Consider the following 24,830-nt stretch of genomic DNA (forward strand, 5'->3'; position numbering starts at 1 on the left):
TTCAAGTGAGATGCTATGAGTGTAAGGTAAATGAGTCCCAGTAATTCTGTGTGTTCCTTGCGATGTTAGGTCTAATCTTTTCATAAATATTTTAAGTACCATTTTGAAATATGAAGTGCAGCTCCTGTTGGCATCAGTTGTTCACTGCACTGTATGTGTTCAGAACAATTCAAAGTCCAGCAGCCTATACCTGAACATCCAGACTATGAAGATCTTGTTTCTTTCCATGCTGAGGCTAGTTCTAGCATTACAGATCTCAGTGAATGAGTATAGGAGAGATGCAGATATCCAGGCTAGTATTTGCTGCCTTCAACTATGAAGTTACTCTTCTTTTCCTGTGATCTCTGGTTTACTTCTCCTTGAGTCTTCCACCTTCTGGAAGAAATCAGGTCATGAACTTCTACTGAAGTCCAGACTGTATAATTGAGGTTTTCTGAGAGCAGAATTTGAATTCTACTTGGCATGGTGAGGTTCAATTTGTGTATTTCAATATAACTATACTTTTTTACTAGGTAATGAAACTTTTCTTATATAGAGCTGATGTTGAATGTCCTCTGAGTCATTCAGTTTGCTTTTTTTTTTTTTTTGGTTGGTTTGGTTTAGTTTTTTTTTCAGAACTGCTGCTACTTTTGCAAACAATAGCAATATTTGGCATAAGTATAGCAATTATTAATTCAAAAGGAGAATAGACTTCTGATCAAAGGCTTCTTCCTGTACTCACTGTGTGTGTTTAAGCATACAGCTTATTTCTAGAAGTAAGACTTTTGATGTAGTAAGCTTGTTTAGCTCAGCATACGTTTTCTGTCATTCTTATTAGTCAGTGTTAGAATGTCACAATAGCTGTCTGAAGAGATCTAAGAAACCTTTTTCCCTGGTCTTCTCTAAAACATTCAGTAAAAAGGCTTTCTTTCATCAGATATTTATCATTGTTTGCATATCTTATTTCTAAATATAGACTGGTCTTCTGAATTTGACCACTCTTTCCTGATATGCAATTACTTGAATAACTAGAGTTTGTTGTCCTTCACTGACACAGTCGAGCTGAGTAGTTAGTAGCGCACTCTTCAAACAGAAGTTTAGTATTGAAATGTGCTTTTTAAGTAAGTAACTTAAAGTACTAAGTGTTATTTGAGTTTTAATAATGTAGGCATACTGTTTCACTGTATGCCTGATGGTTAACTATCAATAGTTTGATATGTGTCTACACTTGAACATTTTTATGTGTAGAAGAAGCAATGATATGAGAGCATTTGTAGAAGGGGTACCATACTGAAAGCATGAGCAAAGAACAGAGTATCTTATGCTCTGCTAATTCACACTAATGTGTAAAGGCTAGAATAAGTGTACTGGGTCTGGTTAGGACGGAGTTAATCTTTTTCATAGCAGCCCTTATGGTGCTATGTTTTAGATTTGTGACCAAAACAGTGCTGGTAAAGCACCAATGTTTCAGCTGTTACTGAACAGTGCTTGTACAGCATCAAGGCCTTCTCTGTTTTGCACTCTGCTTCCCCCACCCCTCCCCCAGGAGTAGAGGTTGGGAGGGAACACAGCCAGGACATCTGACCACAACTGATCAAAGAGATATTCCATGCCATATAGTGTTATGTTCAGCAATAACATTGGTGGTGGTGTTTCAAAGTAATCATTGCTCAGAGGCTGGCTGGGATCTGTCTGCTGATAGGAGGTGGTGAGTGATTGCCTTTGTATCACTTTGTTTGGTTGGGGTTTTTTTCTTTTCTTTTTTCTGCCCCCCTCAACTGTCTTTTTCTCAACACCCACAAGTTTCACTTGCTTTTGCCCTTCCAATTCTCTCCCCCATCCCACTGAGGAGAGGAGCAAGTGAGCAACTGGGTGGGGGCTTAGCTGCTGGCTGGGATGGGCTTACCACAGTTAAGTTAAAAGTTTCCAGCTGTATACAGCTTTCTACCATCCTGTATATTGAATTATGAAATTGTCTTGTTTGTATTAACTTTTGTTTTAAGAAGTTCTTCTTTTTTGATCTTGTACTAACAAGTCTAGTAAACTAATGCCTAATTCAGATATCAGATTTCATTCTTCCCTTAGTTTTATGATCTTTTTATTCAGTGTTTCAAATGATTTGTAGCTGAATTTTACAACAAATATTCTCTCCCCATACACACTTTCCCTTATTTTTGTTGTTCATCTGCACAATATTTTGTGCCAGTCATTTAATGAAAGGACATGTTATAAGAAGTTAGTCCATCAGTTTATGCAAGACTTGATGAGATTTTAGTTGGAACAGTGCATTCAAGTCTAGGGTGGTAACTAAAAATATGGCAAACTTGTGGGGGAGACTGTCACCCGGATGGCTTTATTGAAATCACTAATTATGGTATAAGTAAGTCAAATGCAGGAAAGCTGATTTTTAAATTTCATGTAACATTTTGTATTCATTTAGAAAAAGGTTGTTTCTTGTTCAGTCACTGTTAAAATACTGCTTTTGCAGTGCTTTAGCCACAAGTGGTAGTGTCACCGAAATTCGGGAATAAAAGAAAACTCCTTAACACCAATTTAGCATGAAGAAGCAGGCATTTCCTTTATTGCAGCGCTGGGTGTCAGGAGGATAGTTCCTCAAATCAGGCACACCTAATGCTGGTTCTCTTGTCATATTTATACACAAATATTACAAAGATTACAAAGTGGTACACTCCCCATTACAGTAATTGGTTCATATTTCTTCGCCTAGTATGCAAACTAGAACGCATGCTCAGTTCCTTTCTCCGCCTCTATCTTTTGAGTAGGTGGTATAATTTGGGTAGGGGGCTTATGGGTCGGTGGTCGTGGGGACCCTGGCCCAAATTACCTTTCCCCTAGTTTCTCAATATTTCGGTGTTGGTAATTGTTTGCTATACGCCTCAGAAAGATAAGGATGTTGCTGGAGGGAATTAATGTCCTCCCTTTCTGCAAAGTATGTACATAAGGACCTTGAAGTGTCTTGTAGCCCCTCCTTTTTCTCATGATGTGTAGCAAGTGCTCATTCTAAGAATTGTTAGCCTTCTACCTAAAGTAACAACGAATAGTTTCTTATTACATATAATACAAGTAGGCCTTCCTTACAGGCCTTTTTGGCTACAATAGCATGTTATGTGAACAGAAGAGTAGTTTTTATGTACATGTATGCACATGAATTTGATTAAAATATGCAACATATAATTTTTGAAGCAATGCTTTTCTTGTCTTAAACTTTTTTTTTATAGTCAAAATTTTTTTTAATTGCCTCTTTTTAATACATTTGTGATTGTAGCTAGTGAAAGAACACTTGTTCTCATTTGCTGTATCTGTCCTGGTTTTGGCTAGGATAGAGTTAATTTTCACAAGAAGCTGGGATGGGACACAGCCAGGACAGGTGACCCAAACTAGCCAAAGGGATATTCCATACCATATGATGTCATGCCCAGCATAAAAGGGGGCTGGTCGGGGAGGGGCGGCACAGCTTTGGGATGGTCTGAATGTGTGGTCGTGTAGGGTTGTCAGGTGAGAAATTGCATTGTGTATCACCTGATTTGTATATTCTAAATACTATTGTTGTTATTTTCTTTTTTTATTTTTGCTGTCTTAGTAAACTGTCCTTATCCCAACCCACAAGGTTTACCTTTGTCTTCCCATTCTCCTCCCCATCCCACCGAGGGGGGGGAGGGGGGGGTGAGCTAGCAGCCATGTGGTGCTTAGCTGCCAGCTGGGGCTAAACCACTACAGTATCATTCAGGATTTTAGAGCTGATAGACATTCTTCCCTATTTTTTTTTCTCTAGCTATAAATAAGTTGACTGTAGTCATTAAGAAAATACTATTCCTGCACCTGTAGATTAACCTATTGCTGTCAAGACTAAGATAATGCTGTAATAGATGCTGATTCTCAGAATCTAGGTTTTATTTTTCAGTAGCTTAATAGATTTTGTACTTATTTAAGTGTAGATTAAGTAATTTACTGTATATTTTTTTAAAAATTAGACAAATATTTCATAATGAGGCTTTATATTTAGCAGTCTTAAGAGGAAATGTAAATATATATAAATGTAAATACTTATCTTTATCCCTGTCTTTATCAGCTCTAGTTTGTTTTCTAATGCTGAAGTAGATTGTTGAAATTAATAAAATATGTGTGTGTATATATACATAACAGTTATATATAAATAGTATATTTATAGCTATTTTGTTTATCTGATATACATATGAAATATTTTGTGTATTTATGTAAATATAAATGTAACTAACTATATCAAATAAGTAGATTTCTTGATTTTCAAGAAAACCCTCGTTTCATCCATTCTTATGTTCTGAACATGTAAAAAACTTGAATTAAGCCACAGAAACAATGTAGTGGAACCAGGCATCACATGAAATATGTGCAATTTTTCTTCATATGAAGTTATTGTGTTCTGTGATAGTGGGCACTTCTGCTCTTCTGCAGAATCAAGCTTGCCTGTCTCTAGCACAGAGAAATGTTTCATTCCTGAAACTGCTCTCACAAGTATCCTGGTTTCAGCTGAGATAGATAGGGTTAATTTTCTTCATAGTAGCTAGTATGGGGCTATGTTTGCTGGAAACAGTGTTGATAATATACAGATGTTTTTGTTATACAGAGATATTTTTGCTGTTGAGCAGTGCTTACACGGGGCCAAGGCCTTTTCTGCTTCTCACACTGCCCTGCCAGCGGGATGGCTGGGGGTGGACAAGAAGTTGGGAGGAGACACAGACAGGACAGGTGACCCAAACTGACCAAAGGGATATTCCATACCATATGATGTCATGCTCAGTTTATAAGGGGCTTGGGGAAGAGAAAGGACAGGGGGGTGGCAGTGTTCAGAGTGATGGCGTTTGTCTTCCCAAGTAACCGTTATGTGTGACAGAGCCCTGCTTTCCTGGAGATGCCTGCCAAAGTGGTGAATGAATTCCTTGTCTTGCTTTGCTTGTGCGCGCAGCTTTTGCTTTACCTATTAAACTGTCTTTATCTCAACCCATGAGTTTTCTCACTTTTACTCCTCTGATTCTCTCCCCCATCCTGCCAGGGGGGAGAATGAATGAGTGGATACATGGTGCTTAGCTGTCAGCCGGGGTAAAACCATGACATCAAGCTAAACCTTAAGCAGTCTTTTTTACTGTAGAGTTCACTGGAGGAAAAAATTAGACCTTTTTCTTAATTTTACCAATTCAGGTAGAAGCTGAACCAGAGGTGCTTTTGGCATTCTGGGACACTGTTCCTCAGCTTCATGGGGTATTTATTGGGGATATTGATTGATGAGAAGCTCAACATGAGCCAGCAGTGTGCGCTTGCAGCCCAGAAAGCCAACTGTGTCCTGGGCTGCATCAAAAGAGGCGTGACCAGCAGGTCGAGGGAGGGGATCCTGCCCCTCTACTCCACTCTTGTGAGACCCCACCTGGAGTACTGCATCCAGCTCTGGTGTGCCCAGTACAAGAGGGGACATGGAGCTGTTGGAGTGAGTCCAGAGGAGGGCCACAAAGATGTTCAGAGAGCTGGAGCACCTCTCCCATGAGGACAGGCTGAGAGAGTTGGGATTGTTCAGCCTGGAGAAAAGGCAGCTCCAGGGAGGTCTAATTGCAGCCTTCCAGTATCTGAAGGGGGCCTCCAGGAAAGATGGGGAGGAACTGTTTATCAGGGAGTGTAGTGACAGGACAAGGGGTAATGGGTTTAAGCTGAAGGAGGGTCGATTTAGACTAGATGTTAGGAAGAAATTCTTTACTGTGAGAGTGGTGAGGCACTGGAACAGGTTGCCCAGAGAGGTTGTGGAGGCCCCATCCCTGGAAGTGTTTAAGACCAGGTTGGATGAGGCTTTGGGCAATGTGGTCTAATGGAGGGTGTCCCTGCCTGTGGCAGGGGGGTTGGAACTAGATGATCTTTGAGGTCCCTTCCAACCCAAAACATTCTATGATTCTATGATTCATTTTTCTGAAATGTTTTTCCTATTCCTGAAGGTGTTGGAGGTACTTCTGGGTAGGGAAAACTAAAGTTTATAGAAAGCTCTTTTCTTCTGTCGTGCTCTTTGGGTGTATAGTTGTGGAGTTCAGTGGTCAACATAGCAGAATACAGTTCTCTTCTCTACTGAGAGCTTTTTCCCTTATAAATCAAATGTATGACAGATGGAGTTTCTTTTAGACTGTGTTAATCTAGTTTTGTAAGAAGCTCAGGATGAAATGATGTCATGCTGGGGACAGAGAAAGAGTTGGATATTTACAGGATTTCTTAGTGAAAACAAACTTCTTTAGTTTCATATGGTACTATGAGTTTTATATGATATAATGATATGTGTTGCTTGTATACATATGCATGCATTTACAGAACTGTTTTCTCTTCTAGGATCCTTCTGTTACACAAGTGACAAGAAACGTTCCTCCAGGGCTAGATGAGTACAATCCTTTCTATGATTCAAGAACAGTAAGCACATTTATTTATTAATAATGCTGTCAATCTTTTTTGGTGAGATTTTTTGGGTATTGTTTTCAGAGTTTGGGACTGATGTAAAACATACAAATTGGGGGATGAGAGGCTGAAGAGCAGCCCTGCAGAAAGAGATCTGGGGGTTTGGGTTGATGGCAAGTTGAATATGAGTCAACAGCGTGCCCTGGCAGCCAGAAGGGCCAACCGGGTCCTGGGGTACATCAAGCACAACACAGCTAGCTGATCGAGGGAGGTGATTGGGAAGGGAGCTGCTCTGGCGCCAGCCCGACCCGCAGCGGAGTGGCAGATCTAGGCGCGCAGAGGGTTTTCATGACTTTCCAGAGGCAGGGAAACACCAGGGGAGCAGAAGAGACCTGCCATGAGCACGGGAACTGCGGATTAGGCCTGGGTGTTGCCAGAGCAATGGCAGGAGATTTAAACACGCTGTAAACAGAAGCCAGCAGTCAGTCGCCAAAGGGAGCTGCTCCAGTGCCGGCCTGACCTGCAGCAGAGCAGCAGATCTAGGTGCACAGGGGGTTTTCCTGACTTTCCAGAGTCTAGTGGAAGGTGTCCCTGCCCGTGGCAGGGGGGTTGGAACTAGATGATCTTTGAGGTCCCTTCCAACCCAAACCATTCTATGATTCTATGATTTTCCTCTACACTGCACTGGTGTGGCCCCACCTTGAGTACTGTGTGCAGTTTTGGGCACCTCAATATAAGGACATCAAACTGTTAGAGTGTTTCCAAAGGAGAGTGACCAAGATGGGGAAAAGTCTCGAGGGCAAGATTTGTGAGAAGCAGCTGAGGTCACTTGGCTTCTTCAGCTTGGAGAAGAGAAGGCTGAGGGGTGACCTCATTGTGGTGTACAACTTCCTCAAGGGGGGCAGCAGAGGGGGAGGTGCTGATCTCTCTCTGGTGACCAGTGATAGGACACATGGAAATAGTATGAAACTGCATCAGGGGAAGTTCAGATTGGACATTAGTAAAAGGTTCTTCACTGAGAAGGTGATCAGTCACTGGAATAGGCTCCCCAGGGAAGTGGTCATGGCACCAAACCCGTCAGAGTTCAAGGAGTGTCTGGATGATGCTCTTACTCACATGGTTTATTTTTAGGTAGTCTTGCCGAGGAGCAGGGAGTTGGACTCAATGATCCTTATGGGTCTCTTCCAACTCGAGATATTCTGTCAAGGGCTAGCTAGAGGTAATGAAAGATGTGTAAGGATAGATAGTCCCATAAAGTATTTGGAGGATTCAGTGGGTAGGTTGACTTAAGTGAGTTTTGACCCCTTAAGGAAAGGTGGCTCCCCTGAATGGAGGCCAAAACAGAACTGAGTCTTTCCTCTGTTCAGTAAGACTTTTGGTAGTCTGTCTTTATGCTTTTCTAAATTTTATTTGCTTTAAAGTGTGTAAATGTAGCACGCTTCCTCAGTGTCTTGCATTTGATTTCCATTGCAGTTAAGAAAGTGCTGTTTAGAATAAGAAAAACATTGCATTTAAGTAACAGTCCACAGACTATAAACAGTTGTGCTGTACTAAAAGGAATAATTTATGTCCGAGAAACACAGTTGTTTTTTGCCTCTAATTTGTGTAGGTTTAATTTACCTTGTGCTTATTTTCATCTGGGGGGGAATACAAGGAATGGGGTAGTAAATTCATACTGTAACAGCATTTCTCAGTGGTTACTTTTGATAGTGAAGATCTTCTGCAACATCTACAAAATGTATGGGTGATTACTGTCTGCCAGTATAATTTATAAACATTCAAATACTATATTTTTCAAACATAGGCTTATATTTCCTATGGCAAATCTGGTAGTGCTGATAGGCAATGTTGGTATTTGAGTCTGCAATGCAACAGTAAGGTTTCACACAGTGTTAAAATGCTAGACTGGAAGAAGCTGCTTTCTTTTTTTCTTTTGAGCTAGCAGCAATATTAAATAATTCTCCAAAATTTTTTCTCCTAACTCACAATACACAAATTGTATTTGATTTATTTTTCTGAAGCTTGAAGAGTTTCAAAATTGCTTTGTACAGGCAATAAGTTATAAATGTCAGGTAGATCTGTTTAAAAACAGTAGGTCTTGTTTAAAAAAAAATCTAGAGTTACTCTGACTTTTTTATTACTTATTTACTTATTTTAACATGCAGCTCTGTGGGAAAAAGGAAAAGTGAAGTATATGGCTAAGGTTATCTGACTTCTAACAGTCAGCTGTGCATATATAAAAAATTCTAATCGCTCATTACAGATGTCACATACAAAAATTGGGAGGATGGTGGAAATCTTGAAGTCAGTGTTCAGATCTACTAAATATGTGCTATGTTCATGCACTGTGACTCAATTAATAATCTATGGGATGTTACCAAATTCATAAAAACTGTCTATTGAATGAGTAGTTCTTTCTGCAGAGGAAAAAAAGGAACTTGTGTAGGCTTTCTTTTCAGTAAAGTATATATTCATCGAAGAGTGCAGTAACAATCAACCTTTAGATTATATTCCCCTTCCTCTTTCTGTATCTTGTGGATGCTGAATATATAAAGAAGTATTCCATAATTATATGCATTTACAGGAATGTGCTTAGATACCTGAGGATATGCTTACAATTCCATGTATTCACCTCTTTTCCTACCAGCTTTGTGTGCAAGAGAAGGGCATACTATGCACGTACAAGTGTATGCAATGGGAGTAAGGGAAGATAAAGTGGAATTGAATACCTTTAAGAATTGGATGAACAGAGGTAGAAAGCAGGATCTGTGAATATTAGACTTGGAGGATTACAATGCCTATCAGGGTAGGGATAGAAATTACTCTATATTTTGTGTGCTGCCTAGAGCAAAAACATCCAGATAGTTTCCAGGGTCTTGGATTTGCTGCTGTTCTTTGTTCTACCTTTGTTGGGAATCTGAGCCATCTGGAACAGTTTTGTGCAGGTAATCAATCCCACTTCTAACATTTGAAAACCATAATGGCACCAGTGAGCAGAAAGGATATATGCAGGTGGTAGCAAAATATGTCCTGGAGATTTTTGTTCTTCAATTTGGGAATCACTGGCCTGTAAGACTTTAAATGATGTTTGTGTTTTACTACAAGTAACTGTGTAGTTGTAGTTTTTAAGGAAGCTGAGAATGGTATGCTTCAATTATAAATCAAAATTTTTCCTGTTTATACGTCTTAGCTAATGCTAAGATGTATCTTAGTCTATAGCATTAGCATTAACCTTCTTCCCTTCTTCCTTCCAAATTAAAGTTAATAAAACATTCTGGACTGCACAAATATTTCTCCATTGCAAATCCAGGCAGGGATATGTTTCTTCTGTGAGAAAGTGACTTCAAATTCTGATTACTGACATTGATTAACTTAGCTCAGTTGTGTTCTCCCTTTGCCAAGGGAGATGCTGCCTATCAATTATTTCTTGGTTATCAGGATAGAAAAAAAAAAAGTAATTTTTTCCCCCCTCAGTATTTCTAATTTTGGGGTTGGTTTTTTTAGTATTTCAGTGCATTCACCTTTTCTCTGTCAACTTACATCCTTCACATCTGCAGTGGGAAATTTAGTTGGAAAATAACATGTAAGACATAATGAGGAAAATGAATGAGCATAGACTTTCAGTCTCAAGTGTCACCACCTTGATATCTAACATGAAAAATCAGGAGTCTGTCTTTTTTTTTGCTTCTTATTAAATTTTAAAACTTGTCTTATTTTTGATTGTTAAACCAGTAAATTTCAGTAAATGGTATAAATGTCAGACTAAATATCATTGCCTGCATCTTCAGTGGTTCTGTCTCCATCTCTAACAGTTGCCATGGAGAGGACTTTGTCTTTTTTCATTTTTCTGAAAACAAGAAGGAACAGATGAGATGAGACAATTAATATTTCTGCTTCATCATTTAATGAAACTACTGTTAAAGAAGGCTTTTAAACTCTTCCAGCTTCTACAAGTATTGATAATGCAGGTTGAACAACTGAGCACTGTGTGTATATATGTATAATGCATATAGACACAATAATGCATATAGCATGCACTTTCAAACTGATACATTAAAATTTTGAAAAAAATCATTACTAGAGGTGGAGGGGTTTTTTGTTGTTGGTTGTAAGAGGCATATTTAAATGGATATTTTTTTTTCAGTAAATTCCTGGACAGCTCCTCTCCTGTCTTGTATCCACATACAGTGAAGTGTTTATAGGAAATCAGATTGATCAGCTATACCTGGCTTCTTTTGGAAGTCTTCTCCCCACACTCCTGGTGAATAAACTACTTAACCCACATGGGAAAATCGATTCAAGAGAGAACTTCTTTTGAGCATTTATCTCCAGCCAACCTCTTCTTTTCAGGAGAGGTGATACTAATTTGCTTTTTCTCCTAGTACATCTAAATCTAAATCTACCCTCCTTTAGCTTAAACCCATTACCCCTTGTCCTGTCACTACACTCCCTGATAAACAGTCCCTCTCCATCTTTCCTGTAGGCCCCCTTCAGGTACTGGAAGGCTGCTATAAGGTCTCCCCGGAGCCTTCTCTTCTCCAGTCTGAACCATCCCAACTCTCTCAGCCTGTCCTCATAGGAGAGGTGCTCCAGCCCTCTGATCAGCTTCGTGGCCCTCCTCTGGACTCACTCCAACAGCTCAATGTCTTTCTTGGACTGGGGCCCCCAGAGCTGGATGCAGTACTCCAGGTGGGGTCTCACCAGAGCGGAGTAGAGGGGCAGGATCCCCTCCCTCGACCTGCTGGTCCCGCCTCTTGTGATGCAGCCCAGGACACGGTTGGCTTTCTGGGCTGCAAGCGCACACTGCCGGCTCATGTTCAGCTTCTCATCAATCAATACCCCCGAGTCCTTCTCCTCAGGGCTGCTTTCAATCCATTCCCCACCCAGCCTGTAGTTGTGTATTTATTTCGAGTGATTGCTGAATACTGTGAAATATATTTATATGACAAAATAAATTATTTGTGGCTTTATGAAGAAATGTTTTCTGACAAAATGTTATCACAAATAATATTTTTTTCCTTCTTTTTTCCTGTACCCTTTCCTTACTACCTATGTGTCCTGGATTCAGCTAGGACAGAGTTAATTTTTACCAGAAGCTGGGATGGGACACAGCCAGGAGAGGTGTCCCAAACTAGCCAAAGGGGTATTGCATATGCATTGCATTTGCGTGGCAAGGTTTTGGTAGTCGGGGGGGAGCTACAGGAGTGGCTTCTGCGAGAAGCTGCTAGAAGCTTCCCCTGTGTCCAATACAGCCAATGCTAGCCGAGTTCAAGACAGACACAGCGCTGGCCAAGGCCAAGCCAATCAATCAGCGATGGTGGTAGTGCCTCTGTGATAACATATTTAAGAAAGGGGAAAAAAACCCCCTAGCAGCAGTTTTTGCACCCAGAGAATGGAGTGAGAATATGTAAGGGGAGCAACTTTGCAGATACCAAGGTCAGTGCAGAAGGAGGGGGAGGAGGTGCTCCAGGTACTGGAGCAGAGATTTCCCTGCAGCCCATGGAGGAGATCATGGTGAGGCAGACTGTCCTCCTGCGGCCCATGGAGGACCCAGCGCCGGAGCAGGTGGAGACACCTGAAGGAGGCTCTGAACCTGTGGGAAGCCTGTGCTGGAGCAAGTTCCTGGCAGGGCCTGTGGATCTGTGGAGAGAGGAGCCCACGCCAGAGCAGGTTTGCTGGCAGGACTTGTGACCCCGTGGGGGACCCATGCTGGAGCAGTTTGCTCCTGAAGGTCTGCACCCCATGGAAGAGACCCACACTGGAGCAGTTTGTGAAGGACTGTAGCCTGTGGGAGAGACTCACGTTGGAGAAGGTCGTGAAGGACTGTCTCCTGTGAGAGGGACCCCACGCTGGAGCAGGGGAAGAGTACAAGGCTCTAGTGGATACTGGTGCACCATCAAGATATAAAGGAGTAGAACCCATCTGTATTTCTGGAGTGATGGGGGGATCCCAACAGTTGACTCTGTTGGAGGCTGAAGTGAGTCTAATTGGGAATGAGTGGGAAAAGCACCCCATTGTGACTGGCCCAGAGGCTCCATGCATCCTGGGCATAGACTACCTCCAGAGAGGGTATTTCAAGGACCCAAAAGGGTACCGGTGGGCTTTTGGTATAGCTGCCTTGGAGATGGAAGAAAATGAACCATTGTCTAGTTTGCCCGGTCTCTCAGAGGACCCTTGTGTTGTAGGGTTGCTGAGGGTTGAAGAGCAACAGGTGACAATCACTACCACAGTGGTGCACTGGCGGCAATATCACATTAACCGAGACTCCCTAATTCCTTGTCATAAGGTGATTTGTCAACTGGAGGGTCAGGGAGTGATCAGCAGAACCCACTCACCCTTTAACAGTCCCATATGGCCAGTGCGGAAGTCCAATGGAGAGTGGAGGCTGACAGTAGACTATCGTGGCCTGAATGAAGTCACACCACCGATGAGCGCTGCCATGCCAGATATGCTGGAACTTCAGTATGAACTGGAGTCAAAGGCAGCCAAGTGGTACGGCACAATTGATACAGCTAATGCATATTTCTCGATCCCTTTGGCGGCAGAGTGCAGGCCACAGTTTGCCTTCACTTGGGGGGGCATCCAGCACACCTGGAACTGACTGCCCCAGGGGTGGAAACACAGCCCCACCGTTTGCCATGGACTGATCCAGACTGCACTGGAAAAGGGTGAAGCTCCAGACCACCTGCACTACATCAGTGACATCATCGTAAGCCTTCTCTATCATGAAACCCAGAAGAAGAATGATTTCAAATGGGGCCCTGAGCAATGACAAGCCTCTGAACAAATTAAACAAGAAATAGTTCATGCAGTAGCCCTTGGGCCAGTCCAGGCAGGACTAGATGTCAAAAATGTGCTGTACACTGCAGCTGGGGAGAATGGCCCTACCTGGAGTCTCTGGCAGAAAGCACCAGGGGAGACTCAAGGTCGACCCCTGGGGTTTTGGAGTCGGGGATACAGAGGATCTGAGGCTCGCTACACTCCAACGGAAAAAGAGATATTGGAAGCATACGAAGGGGTTCTATCTGCTTCAGAAGGGATTGGTACTGAAGCACAGCTCCTCCTGGATGTTCAAAGAGAGGGCCTCCTCTACATATCGTACAACTGATGCTACGTGGAGTAAGTGGGTTGCACTGATCACACAGCAGGCTTGAATAGGAAGCCCTAATCGTCCAGGAATTCTGGAAGTGATCATGGACTGGCCAGAATGGAAAGATTTCGGAATGTCACCAGAGGAGGAGGTGACATGTGCTGAATAAGCCACACCATATAATAAACCACCAAAAAAAAGAGAAACCATATGCCCTGTTCACTGATGGGTCCTGTCGCATCGTGGGAAAGCATCGAAGGTGGAAGGCCGCTGTATGGAGTCCTACACGATGAGTTGCAGAAGCTGCTGAAGGAGAAGGTGAATGGAGCCAGTTTGCAGAGGTGAAAGCATTCCATCTGGCTTTAGATATTGCTGAAAGAGAAAAGTGGCCGATGCTCTACCTCTATACTGAGTCATGGATGGTGGCCAATGCCCTGTGGGGGTGGTTACAGCAGTGGAAGCAGAGCAACTGGCAACGCAGAGGCAAACCCATCTGGGCTGCCCCATTGTGGCAAGATATTGCTGCCCAGCTGGAGAATCTGGTTGTAAAAGTACGTCATGTAGATGCCCACGTACCCAAGAGTCAGGCCACTGAGGAACATCACAACAACCAACAGGTGGATCGGGCTGCCAAGATTGAAGTGGCTCAGGTGGATCTGGACTGGCAGCCTAAGGGTGAATTATTTATAGCTCGGTGGGCCCATGCCACCTCAGGCCATCAAGGAAGAGATGCAACATATAGATGGGCTCATGATCGAGGGGTGGACTTGACCATGGATGCTATTGCACAGATCATCCATGAATGTGAAACATGCACTGCAATCAAGCAAGCCAAGCGGGTAAAGACTCTGTGGTATGGAGGACGATGGTTGAAATATAAATATGGGGAGGCCTGGCAGATTCATTACATCACACTCCCAGAAACCCACCAAGGCAAGCGCTATGTACTCAGAATGGTCAAAGCAACTACTGGATGGCTGGAAACATATCCTGTGCCCCATGCCACTGCCCGGAACACTATTCTGGGCCTTGAAAAGCAAGTCCTGTGGCGACATGGCACCCCAGAAACAAATGAGTCAGACAACGGGACTCATTTTCGGAACAACCTCATAGACACCTGAGCCAAGGAACATGGCATCGAGTGGATATATCACATCCCCTACCATGCACCAGCTTCTGGGAAAATTGAAAGGTGCAATCGACTGCTAAAGACTGCCCTGAGAGCAATGGGTGTTGAGACCCTCAAACATTGGGGCACACATTTACAAAGGCCACCTGGTTAGTTAACTCTAGGGGTCTACCAATTGAGCTGGCCCTGTCCAATCAAAACTTCCACGTACTGTAGAAGGGGATAAAGTCCCCATAGTGCACATGAAGAATATGTTTGGTAGGAGAGTCTGCGTTAGCCCTTTTTCAGGCAAAGGTAAACCCATCCACGGGGGTGCTTTTGCTCAAGGTACTGGCTGTACTTGGTGGGTGATGCAGAAGGATGGGGAAGTCTGATGTGTACCTCAAGGGGATTTGATTTTGGGTGAGAATAGCCAATAAATTAAATTGTATGATGTTTCTTTCTAAATAATCCTGTCATTATGCGTTATCATTGCTACAATTGCTACATGCTATATCAATGGTATTACTGTAAGAAGCACCTAAATTAATGAACTATGAATTTTGATCAAACCAAGCAAAGTGCCACAGTGATGGAAATAGAACTGGCCTTAGCAACTGGCACCCAGCAACTTCCTTGAAAATCAACATCTTCAACCCGCAGATCACAAGCACGGACCACACCAGATACACCAGCCGCAAGCTCTGGATGCAGCATGCAACAATCCAACAGCACACGCCATCACTCCTGCCCTGAGATACTGTTATGACAGATTGAGCCCAAAGTCATGGACTAAATGATCTCAATGGACATTTTAGAGGGATGGCCCATAGACTAAGGGAATGATATCTATGTATGTGTGTATATATATATTAAAGGGAGGGAAAGTGGTAGTGATTAATTGGAAAGTGTAGGATCTGGCCATGACATAGATAGTATAGAATAAGGGGTGGATAATGTCCTGGGTTTGACTAGGATAGTGTTAATTTTCACCAGAAGCTGGGCCAGGACACAGCCAGGACAGGTGACCCAAACTAGCCAAACGGAGTATTCCATACCATATGACATCATGCTCAGCATAAAAGGGGGGCTAGTTAGGGAGGGGCGGTACATCTCCAGGATGCACAGCTCGGGGACGGTCCGGTTTCAGGACAGGTCTGAGTGTGCAGTCTGATTTGTATGGTCATTGAGTGAAAAACCATTGTGTATCACCCATTTTGTATATTCTAAGTACCATTGTTGTTATTTCCATCTCCCTTTGCTGTCCCAGTAAACTGTCCTTATCCCAACCCATGAGGTTTACCTTTGTCTTCCCATTCTCCTCCCCATCCCACCAGTGCGGGGAGGAGTGAGTGAGTGGCCGCATGGTGCTAAGCTTCCAGCTGGGGCTAAACCACAACACTGTGTCAATTCAATAATATTCTATCTATCATCTTGTGTGTTTGCTGAACTGTCTTTAAGTCCATGCAGTTCTCCAGATCTGCTGTACAATGCTAGAGCTTGAAGATGTAACTTCTTTGATTTCTCTTCAGTACTTCTTGCTTCTAGGAAAATCCCAAACTGTACTGCTGTGTCTTTTGGTTTTTTTGTAATGATTTTTTCAAGGCAGCTGGATACTTCTATTTTTTTCATGTTAAGCAACTGTGGGGTATTTCTTCACTGCTGCTCAGCTTTGATTAGGGTTATAAAAATGAGTACTTCAGTTTGTTAGGAAGACTTAGGGCAACCTGTGTTTAAAATGGTTGCATACTACAATGTTTTCTTCATAAGCTTCTTGATTTGTAGAATCATAGAATAGTTTGGGTTGGAAGGGACCTTTAAAGGTCATCTAGTCTAACCCCCCTGCCATGGGCAAGGACACCTTCCACTGGACCGCATTGCTCAAAGCCCCATCCAACGTGGCCTTGAACACTTCCAGGGAGGGGGTGTGCAGAACTTCTCTGGGCTACCTGTTCCAGTGTCTTACCACCCTCATAGTAAAGAATTTTTTCCTAATATCTCATCAAAATCTACTCTCTTTCAGTTTAAAACCATTACCCCTTGTCCTATCACTACTTGCCCATGTAAAAAGTCCCTCTCCAGATTTCTTGTAGGCCCCCTTCAGGTACTGGAATGCTGCTATAAGGTCTCCCCGGAGCCGCCTTTTCTCCAGGCTGAACAAGCTCAACTCTCTCAGCCTGTCTTTATATGAGAGGTGCTCCAGCCCTTTGATCATCTTCGTGGCCCTCTTTTGGACTTGCTCCAACAGGTCCATGTCCTTCTTATATTGGTCGTGGTAGCCTTTCAGTTGCAAACCTCCATGATGGTCATGACTGTCCAAATACTCAAGTCATTCATACTGATTACTGTAAGGATATGTGGAATGTGAGAGCGTCTGTTTTATTAAGGTTATAGACATTTTCAGTTTAAAGGGAGTAATAAGTAACAGGGAAAGTGATAAACAAAACCAGACAGAAACACAAATCAGATAGATTACTGATAAGAGAGACATAAATTAAAACTCTTCAGCCACTTATTGATGGGCCATTAAAAACCAGCAGGTGTAGCTTTGAAGAGATTCAGCCTGGACTTTGTAACTGATAAGAAGGGCAGAAGGAGATAAACATGAATATTATGGATAGTTGAGGGGAGCCTGTGGGACTATGCAAAATTTATTATGGAATATTTAGGGGAATAGTCAAAGGTGTAGAACAGTTGGGGACTGGGGAGGAACAAGGAGGAGACTAGCAAAGAGGATGGATAAAAGGGGCTGGTTCCATGTAAGTTGCTACCAGTCAGTACACTTGTCTGATAGAGCTATGCGTCTAATCACTGCAGTTATTGTTAAATCCTTTCTTAACTATCTTTCTGTGAAATTTCACTCTACACCATCTGTGAGTGCTGCAAGGTCTAGGTGACAGCAACTGGAGAGACTAGAGGGAGTGAATTAGGTGCCAGCAATCCAGTCAGACCCCAGGTAGTAGTGGTCTGTATGTCTGTGGTGTCAACAACTGAGCTTCTCAGTGTCAGCAGCTGGAGGGACCATGGGTTGTAGGGCCTATGTGTTTGGGGTGCCAGCAACTGGAGGAGCTAGTGTGCTTTCCTCTGTGTGTATACGTGCAATTTACATATATATCTATATGTATGTGTTTCCCTCTGTGTGTATATATGTAATTCACTAGCAAACTTCAAGCTGGACTAGCTGCCAAATAGGAGGAAAACCTGTCTCTGGGAAGACTCAAAGTCTGAGCCAAGAGTGAGTAAGGGAACCCAGAGTCTGGGCCTAGATATATGGCAAGCTGAGAGCCTGTGCTGGTGTTTGAGGGAACTGCAAGGGTGACGGATGCTTGTGAGACTAGTGTTTGAGTGCATGAATCTGCTAGTGAACGTCAAGCTGGGCTAAGTGGCAAATGGGAGGAAACCCATATACCAGGTAAGAGGGCCCCAGATCCAGATAGGTATTTTAGACAGGCTGAGGGCACATGCTCATATTTGAGGGATCTGCAGTTGTTGGTGTGCTTGTAAATCTGGAGACTGAGGCATGTGTTTTTCAATAAACTCCATTGCTGATCAGCTGGAGAGGAGGAATGGGACATGACTCTGTGTACCTATATTTTATGTAGTTCTGATAGTGTTATGTGAGGGTGTTGTTAAAGGCAGTGCCCTGCCTGTGGCAGCTTGTGTAGCTGGCTGTGCTAGTGTCCTTGGTACGTGCAGTTGTGTGTGTATTTGTGTGCATCTCTGGGATACGCACTCAACCTTGCTACTAGCCGAACCTGGAAACAGGAAAGTAGCAACTGTATCCATCAGTCTGGGATGGAGAGCCCTCAGAGGGTCTGAAGGTGTGCTGGACTAGACTCCAGCAGTTGTAAAGGAGGAGTATCTAGGTCTCAGAGTCTGCTGGAAGAGGTAGCTTTTATAACATCTCTTAATGGCTTTTGTCCCCCAGTCCCTCTTGACTTTGTTAGGATTCCGGGATGCACAGCCCCTGCTACAAATCACTGTTTTAGTCTCTCTTCTTCCAGGGAGCACAGGCTCTTGCCTAGGCATGTTTGTAGTGGACAACAATTCTAACACTATAGGTGCCAGCTAGCATATAGTGAAACCTAAACAATGCAGAAATCTGTATCCAAAGAATCCTGTAAATTATTAGTTCCTACCATATATGCTGTTGGCTAGCATCTTTGATTATGTATTTCTAATGAGCTTTCTGATCGGTTCCTTTATTCATAAGCATATATGCATGTTCCAGTCATTAGCAGCACTGCAGGCTGTTTGGACAAAGTGTCTTTCAAGGATAAGTATCTTTGAATTCATTGTTCAAATATTTTCTAGTTTGTCAATCCACCTTTAAACACTATTACAGATGTCTGTGAAGGGCTACTGGAATCCTTACTGGAGATTGTGGGCAGTCTTGCTCATTAGTCTAGCAGGCAGCTGCTTAGCACTTATGCTTTCAAAGCTATTGTTACTTTAGCCAGAGATGCAATAATCAGAGTTTTTCCAGGCTTTTGTAGCATTGCTCTGGCCTACAACACATAATGCATAGAGTTTTTGTTCAGTAGCTATTTGTTACTCTGGCACAGGGTTTATATCTTCTGTTTGAAGCAGATGATAAGACTCTTGATGGTTGTCTAGTTTTTGTAGGAGTTCTCATACAAGAGACCTTTGTCCTTATCACAGAATGCTCCAACATAAGGAATAGCAGTATTAACCATCTTTAACCAACTCTGACTGTCTTCATCCTAGAACGCTGAGTAATCTTATGATGAAAAGCTTAAATCACTGAGTATTTGTGAGAAATGAGACCTCTCTGATATCTCAGTATTCTATTAGGAGCTGATGTATAAGGTGGAAAGATAATTTTGAAATGCTGGAATCAGCTGATGTTGCTGAGATATGCTGCAACATTACACACAGAGGTAGAGTTTACTCATGCATGAGGTTTTCTCACTGTATTGCATTTGTGCATTTTAAAAGATGGTTGGTGTATTGGGTTTCTGTGGCAAGGTTTTGGTAGCGGAGGGGCTATAGGGGTGGCTTCTGTGAGAAGCTGCTAAAAGCTTCTCCTATGTCCAATAGAGCCAATGCCAGCCGGCTCCAAGATGGACCTGCCACTGGCCAAGGCTGAGTCAATCAGTGATGATGGTAGTGCCTCTGTGATAACATATGTAAGAAAGGGGAAGGGAACTGCTGTGGAGAGAGGAGTGAGAATATGTGAGAGAAACAACTCTGCAGACACCAAAGTCAGTGAAGAAGGAGGGTGTCCTGGTTTTGGCTGAGATAGAGTTAATTCTCTTTCTAGAAGAAGTATAGTACTGTGTTTTGGATTTAGTATGAGAATAATATTGATAACACACTGATGTTTTTAGTTGTTGCTAGGTAGTTGTAGTGTCTACACTAAGTCAAGGACTTTTCGGCTTCTCATGCTCTGCCAGGTGCACAAGAAGCTGGGAGAGCATAGCCAGGACAGCTGACCCAGATTTGCCAAAGGGATATATATTCCCTACCATATAATGAATGTCATGCTCTGTATTCCACTGGGGAAGCTAGCTGGGAGGCAGATTTGCTGCTAAGAAACAGATTGGACATCAGGTTTTTGGGTTTTTTTCTTTTTGTATGTGGTGAGCAATTGCATTTGTGCATCACTTCTTGTTGTTGTTATTATTATTTTTTTTATTATTCTCTTCCTTTGTTATTCTATTAAACTGTCTTTATCTCAGCCCATGAGTTGTTTTTTTTTTTCCATTCTCCTCCCCATCCCCTTGAGGGGAGAGAGGTGAGCGAGCAGCTGCATGGTGCTTAGTTACAGGCTGGGGTTAAACCATGACAGAGGGGGAGCACAAGGTGCTCCAGGCACCAGAGCAGAGATTAGCCTGAAGCTGTGGAGAAGACCATGGTGAGGCAGGCTGTCCCCCTGCAGCCCATGGAGGTTAATGGTGGAGCAGATATCCACCTGCAGCCCATGAAGGACCCCATGCCGGAGCAGGTGGATGTGCCTGGCAGGACCTGTCACCCCATGGAGACAGGAGCCCACGCTGGAGCAGGCTTGCTGGCAGGACTTGTGACTCTGTGAGGGAAGCACGCTGGAGCAGTCTGTTCCTGAATGACTGCACCCTATGGAAAGGACCCATGCTGGAGCAGATCGTGAAGAACTGTAGCCCGTGGGAAGGACCCACATTGGAGAAATTCATGAAGGACTGTCTCCCATGGGAGGGACCCCACGCTGGAACAGGGGAAGAGTGTGAGGAGTCCTCCCCCTGAGGATGAAGGAGCGGCAGAAACAATGTCTGATGAATAACACCCATTCCCCATCCCCCTGTGCTGCTCGGGGGGAGGAGGTAGAGAATATTGGGAGTGAAGTTGAGCCTGGGAAGAAGGGAGGGGTGGGGGGGAGGTGTTTTAAGATTTATTTATTTATTTATTTATTTTTCTCATTCCTCTACTCTGTTTTGATTGGTAATAAATTAACTTCCCTGAGTTGAGTCTGTTTTGCCTGTGCTGGTAATTGGTGAGTGATCTGTCCTTATCTTGACCCATGAGCTTTTCATTATATTTTCTCTCCCCCATCCAGCTGAGGAGGGGGAGTGATAGAGTGGCTTGGTGGGCACCTGGCATTCAGCCTCGGTCAACCCACCACAGTTCGAAAAGGTACAGAGAAGCTCAGCCAAGTCATAATTTGCCAAGTTAGTGGTATTCAGTTGATTCCTGCTTTGTTTTATGGTGCTTTTGTATTTAAAACATCATACTTCTCACCATATTTTTGTTCTTGATTTCAATCTTATTAGGAACAAGTGGTTCTCTGTCTTAAAAGATCACAGAACAGGGAAGTCTTTCATGTTGCAAACTCTACACAAAGATGTGAATTGTAGTTTTCTCCCAAGCATATTTAAAATCAAATAACATCATAGTAGGGCTATACTTGTTTGCTTTGGTAAACTTCAGTTGATAACTTTAATCTAGGCAGTAGTAATTTCCTTGGTTTGATAGGTACTGGTTAACATTGTGTATGATACAGAGATGTGGAGAAATTCAGAGATGACAATCAGGAATAAGCAGGACAGAATTTTAAAAACAAACAAACATACAAACCCCAAAACACAACATTGAAAAAACCTGAGCTACTAAAAGCTTCTTGTAAGATGTGTTCTTATAGGTAATGACCAAGTGACTGAATTGCTAGTGGTACTTGAAACTAGATACTACAGTACATACTGGTGGAATCGTTAAGCAATAGATTGTGGATCCTGAATTGGAAAATTTAATACGGTACATTGCTCCTCTAGTTAACCAGGTGATATAAGCCTTTGTTAAGTAGAAAGCTCTGGAAGACATTACTAATAAATGTCATCATATTTTAGAATATGAATAGATCACTCTTAAATCCTGCAATTCTCTTAATAACTGTCCTTTTTCATATTCATGTCTGAACAAAATTAAAATTCTATTTACTTTCTACTGATCCATAAAATTCCATGTGTGTTTATCGCAAGTAGCGCAGTGTAAAAACAAACAAGCAGAATGCTGCACCACAGAATATAGTTATCTTCTTTTTCCTAAAGGTTATAAATATTTCAGGCAGCATATCATATTTTCAGTTTATCAGTAACACTTCCTTTAAAACAACTGGATTAGTTCTTACAGAGTTAATGAAAAGATGTTTATTAGAATAGAAGACTGTTTCCCTAAAATTTTCTCTCTTTTTCTTAGCCTCCTCCAGGAAATGTGAAAATGCCTAATGTACCCAGTACCCAGCCAGCAATAATGAAACCAACAGAAGAACCACCTGCTTACACACAAATTGCAAAGGTTTGTCTATAACTTTCAGGCACTAGGTTCCTTTCAATTATAATCATATAAATACACTTTTGGAAGTGTCTTTTATAAATAAACATTGCTTTCCTGATGATTTATGAAAATTAATACTGCCTTTAAGTAATCAGTTACTGCATGAATTTGTGTAATATTAGGTCAGTCTTCATCCATAGCTGGAGATGCTTAATTATGGAAAACAGACTTGGAATATTTATTTTGTGTTTGCATTTTGTTATCGATATCTAATGATGCTTGTTTTGTTCAGGAACATGCTTTGGCCCAGGCAGAACTGCTAAAGCGTCAAGAAGAACTGGAAAGAAAAGCAGCTGAACTAGATCGCAGAGAAAGGGAAATGCAGAGTCTCAATCAGCAGGGAGGTATGCATGGAAAAAATACTTTTTTAAATTGCAGAAATTTCACTTTTTCTTAGAAGCTGTTTTAGTTTTACAGTGACATTGTGAAACCGATGGGTTTTTATAATCTCTTCAGGAAAAGAAAATTTATCTCCTTTGGGACAATGCATACAGTGAATAAAAACTGGCCTTGCCTGTGCAAATTTTCACAGCAAAAATTTAAAATGATGTGGCCTATGTTACATGTTACCCTCTGCTATCAGCTATTTTTATTCTAGGTTAATATCAAAGTAATACTATTGAATAGAAATGGAGCAGTTTGAGAAGTAAAAGTAACTTCATAAGTAACATCTCTTTGATGTCAGTATTTATAGCTGTAGGAGAATTTTCCTATTTTGAAACATTTTCATATCTTTTGCTACGTTACAGACAGAATATTGTATGCAAATAGCAGAAAGATTTATTCAATTATTAATTTTTTATTAATTTTTCATATGACACTTTGGAACCCATAGTCAAGATCCATATCTCATTTTGCCACAAACTGTAAGTGTGCTGTATGAAATCATCAGTTTTCATACTGCAATTTCACAAATTAGAAGATTTACATCCTCTTAACTGAAAATACTTTGCTAGAAGTAGATCTATGGGAATATTCCTTTTCAAAAGGAAGAACTTCAGAATGAAGTTAGTAAAAAATAAACCAAACCAAAACCCCCCCCACTGTGTGCAAGGTTGACTTATATCTAGAATTCAGATTGTTGTATTTCTACATGTGCTGGTTTTTTTGCTTCTGTGGAAACTGGAATATACAGCAGCGTCCTGGTTTTGGCTGAGATAGAGTTAATTCTCTTTCTAGAAGAAGTATAGTACTGTGTTTTGGATTTAGTATGAGAATAATATTGATAACAGACTGATGTTTTTAGCTGTTGCTAGGTAGTTGTTGTGTCTACACTAAGTCAAGGACTTTTCAGCTTCTCATGCTCTGCCAGGTGCACAAGAAGCTGGGAGAGCATAGCCAGGACAGCTGACCCAGACTTGCCAAAGGGATATTCCCTACCACATAATGTCATGCTCCGTATATAACTGGGAAAGCTAGCTGGGAGGCAGATTCACTTCTCAGAAACAGACTGGGTGTCAGATTGTTTTATTTTCCTTTCTCATGTGGTGAGAAATTGCATTTGTGCATCACTTGTATTATTGTTATTATTGGTATTACTATTATTATTCTTATTTTTATTTTTATTCTCTTCCTTTGTTATTCTATTAAACTCTCTTTATCTCAACCCACGAGGTTTGGTTTTTTCCATTCTCCTCCCCATCCCCTTGGGATGAAAGGGTTAGCGAGTGGCTGAGTGGTGCTTCATCTTGTCTGAGTGGGGAAAGAAATAAGAAATAATGCAAGTGTGTAAGCTTTGCAAGTTTTCTGTTCTTACCAGATGAACTGCTAGTAAAGATATGGCTGAAGATAGAAATTGCAAGCAAAACCTTGTCAGAATTTCAAATAAAGGTGCCTTTAGGTTAGTTTCTAGTTCAGCTCCACTTTTGGAATATGGTGATGAATGAATCTCTTGCATCCAGAATATTAAATGCTATGGTAAAAGTTTGTTGTAGTTCTCTCAGTTGAATCTGAGTCTATGCTTTGTATGACTTGTGTTCGACAGAATGTTTCATAGAAACATAGAACAGTTTGGGTTGGAAGGAACCTCAAAGATCATCTAGTTCCAACCCCCCTGCTGCGGGCAGGGACACCCTCGATTAGACCACGTTCCCCAAAGCCTCATCCAACCTGGCCTTAAACACTTCCAGGGAGGGGGCCTCCACAACCACTCTGAGCAACCTGTTCCAGTGCCTCACCACTCTCACAGTAAAGAATTTCTTTCTAACATCTCATCTAAATCGACCCTCCTTCAGCTTAAACCCATTACCCCTTGTCCTGTCACTACACTCCCTGATAAACAGTCCCTCTCCATCTTTCCTGGAGGCCCCCTTCAGGTACTGGTAAGCCACAATTAGATCTCCCCGGAGCCTTCTTTTCTCCAGGCTGAACAATCCCAACTCTCTCAGCCTGTCCTCATAGGAGAGG

At 42.1% G+C, this 24,830-nt stretch overlaps 1 protein-coding gene across 3 annotated transcripts in view; it reads left to right on the plus strand.

The window, feature by feature from the left end:
* LOC142599188 (secretory carrier-associated membrane protein 1-like) overlaps positions 1-24,830 on the plus strand; it is a 112,458-nt gene that overhangs the window by 36,945 nt on the left and 50,683 nt on the right. For all 3 annotated transcript variants that reach the window (XM_075739074.1, XM_075739075.1, XM_075739076.1), the window contains exons 2-4: positions 6,337-6,414; positions 22,287-22,385; positions 22,657-22,768. In XM_075739074.1, coding sequence (XP_075595189.1) covers positions 6,337-6,414; positions 22,287-22,385; positions 22,657-22,768 — 289 coding nt within the window. The remainder of the gene's footprint in view (positions 1-6,336; positions 6,415-22,286; positions 22,386-22,656; positions 22,769-24,830) is intronic.

Source organism: Balearica regulorum, chromosome W, assembly GCF_011004875.1.
Source record: "Balearica regulorum gibbericeps isolate bBalReg1 chromosome W, bBalReg1.pri, whole genome shotgun sequence".
Taxonomy (NCBI): Eukaryota; Metazoa; Chordata; class Aves; order Gruiformes; family Gruidae; genus Balearica; species Balearica regulorum.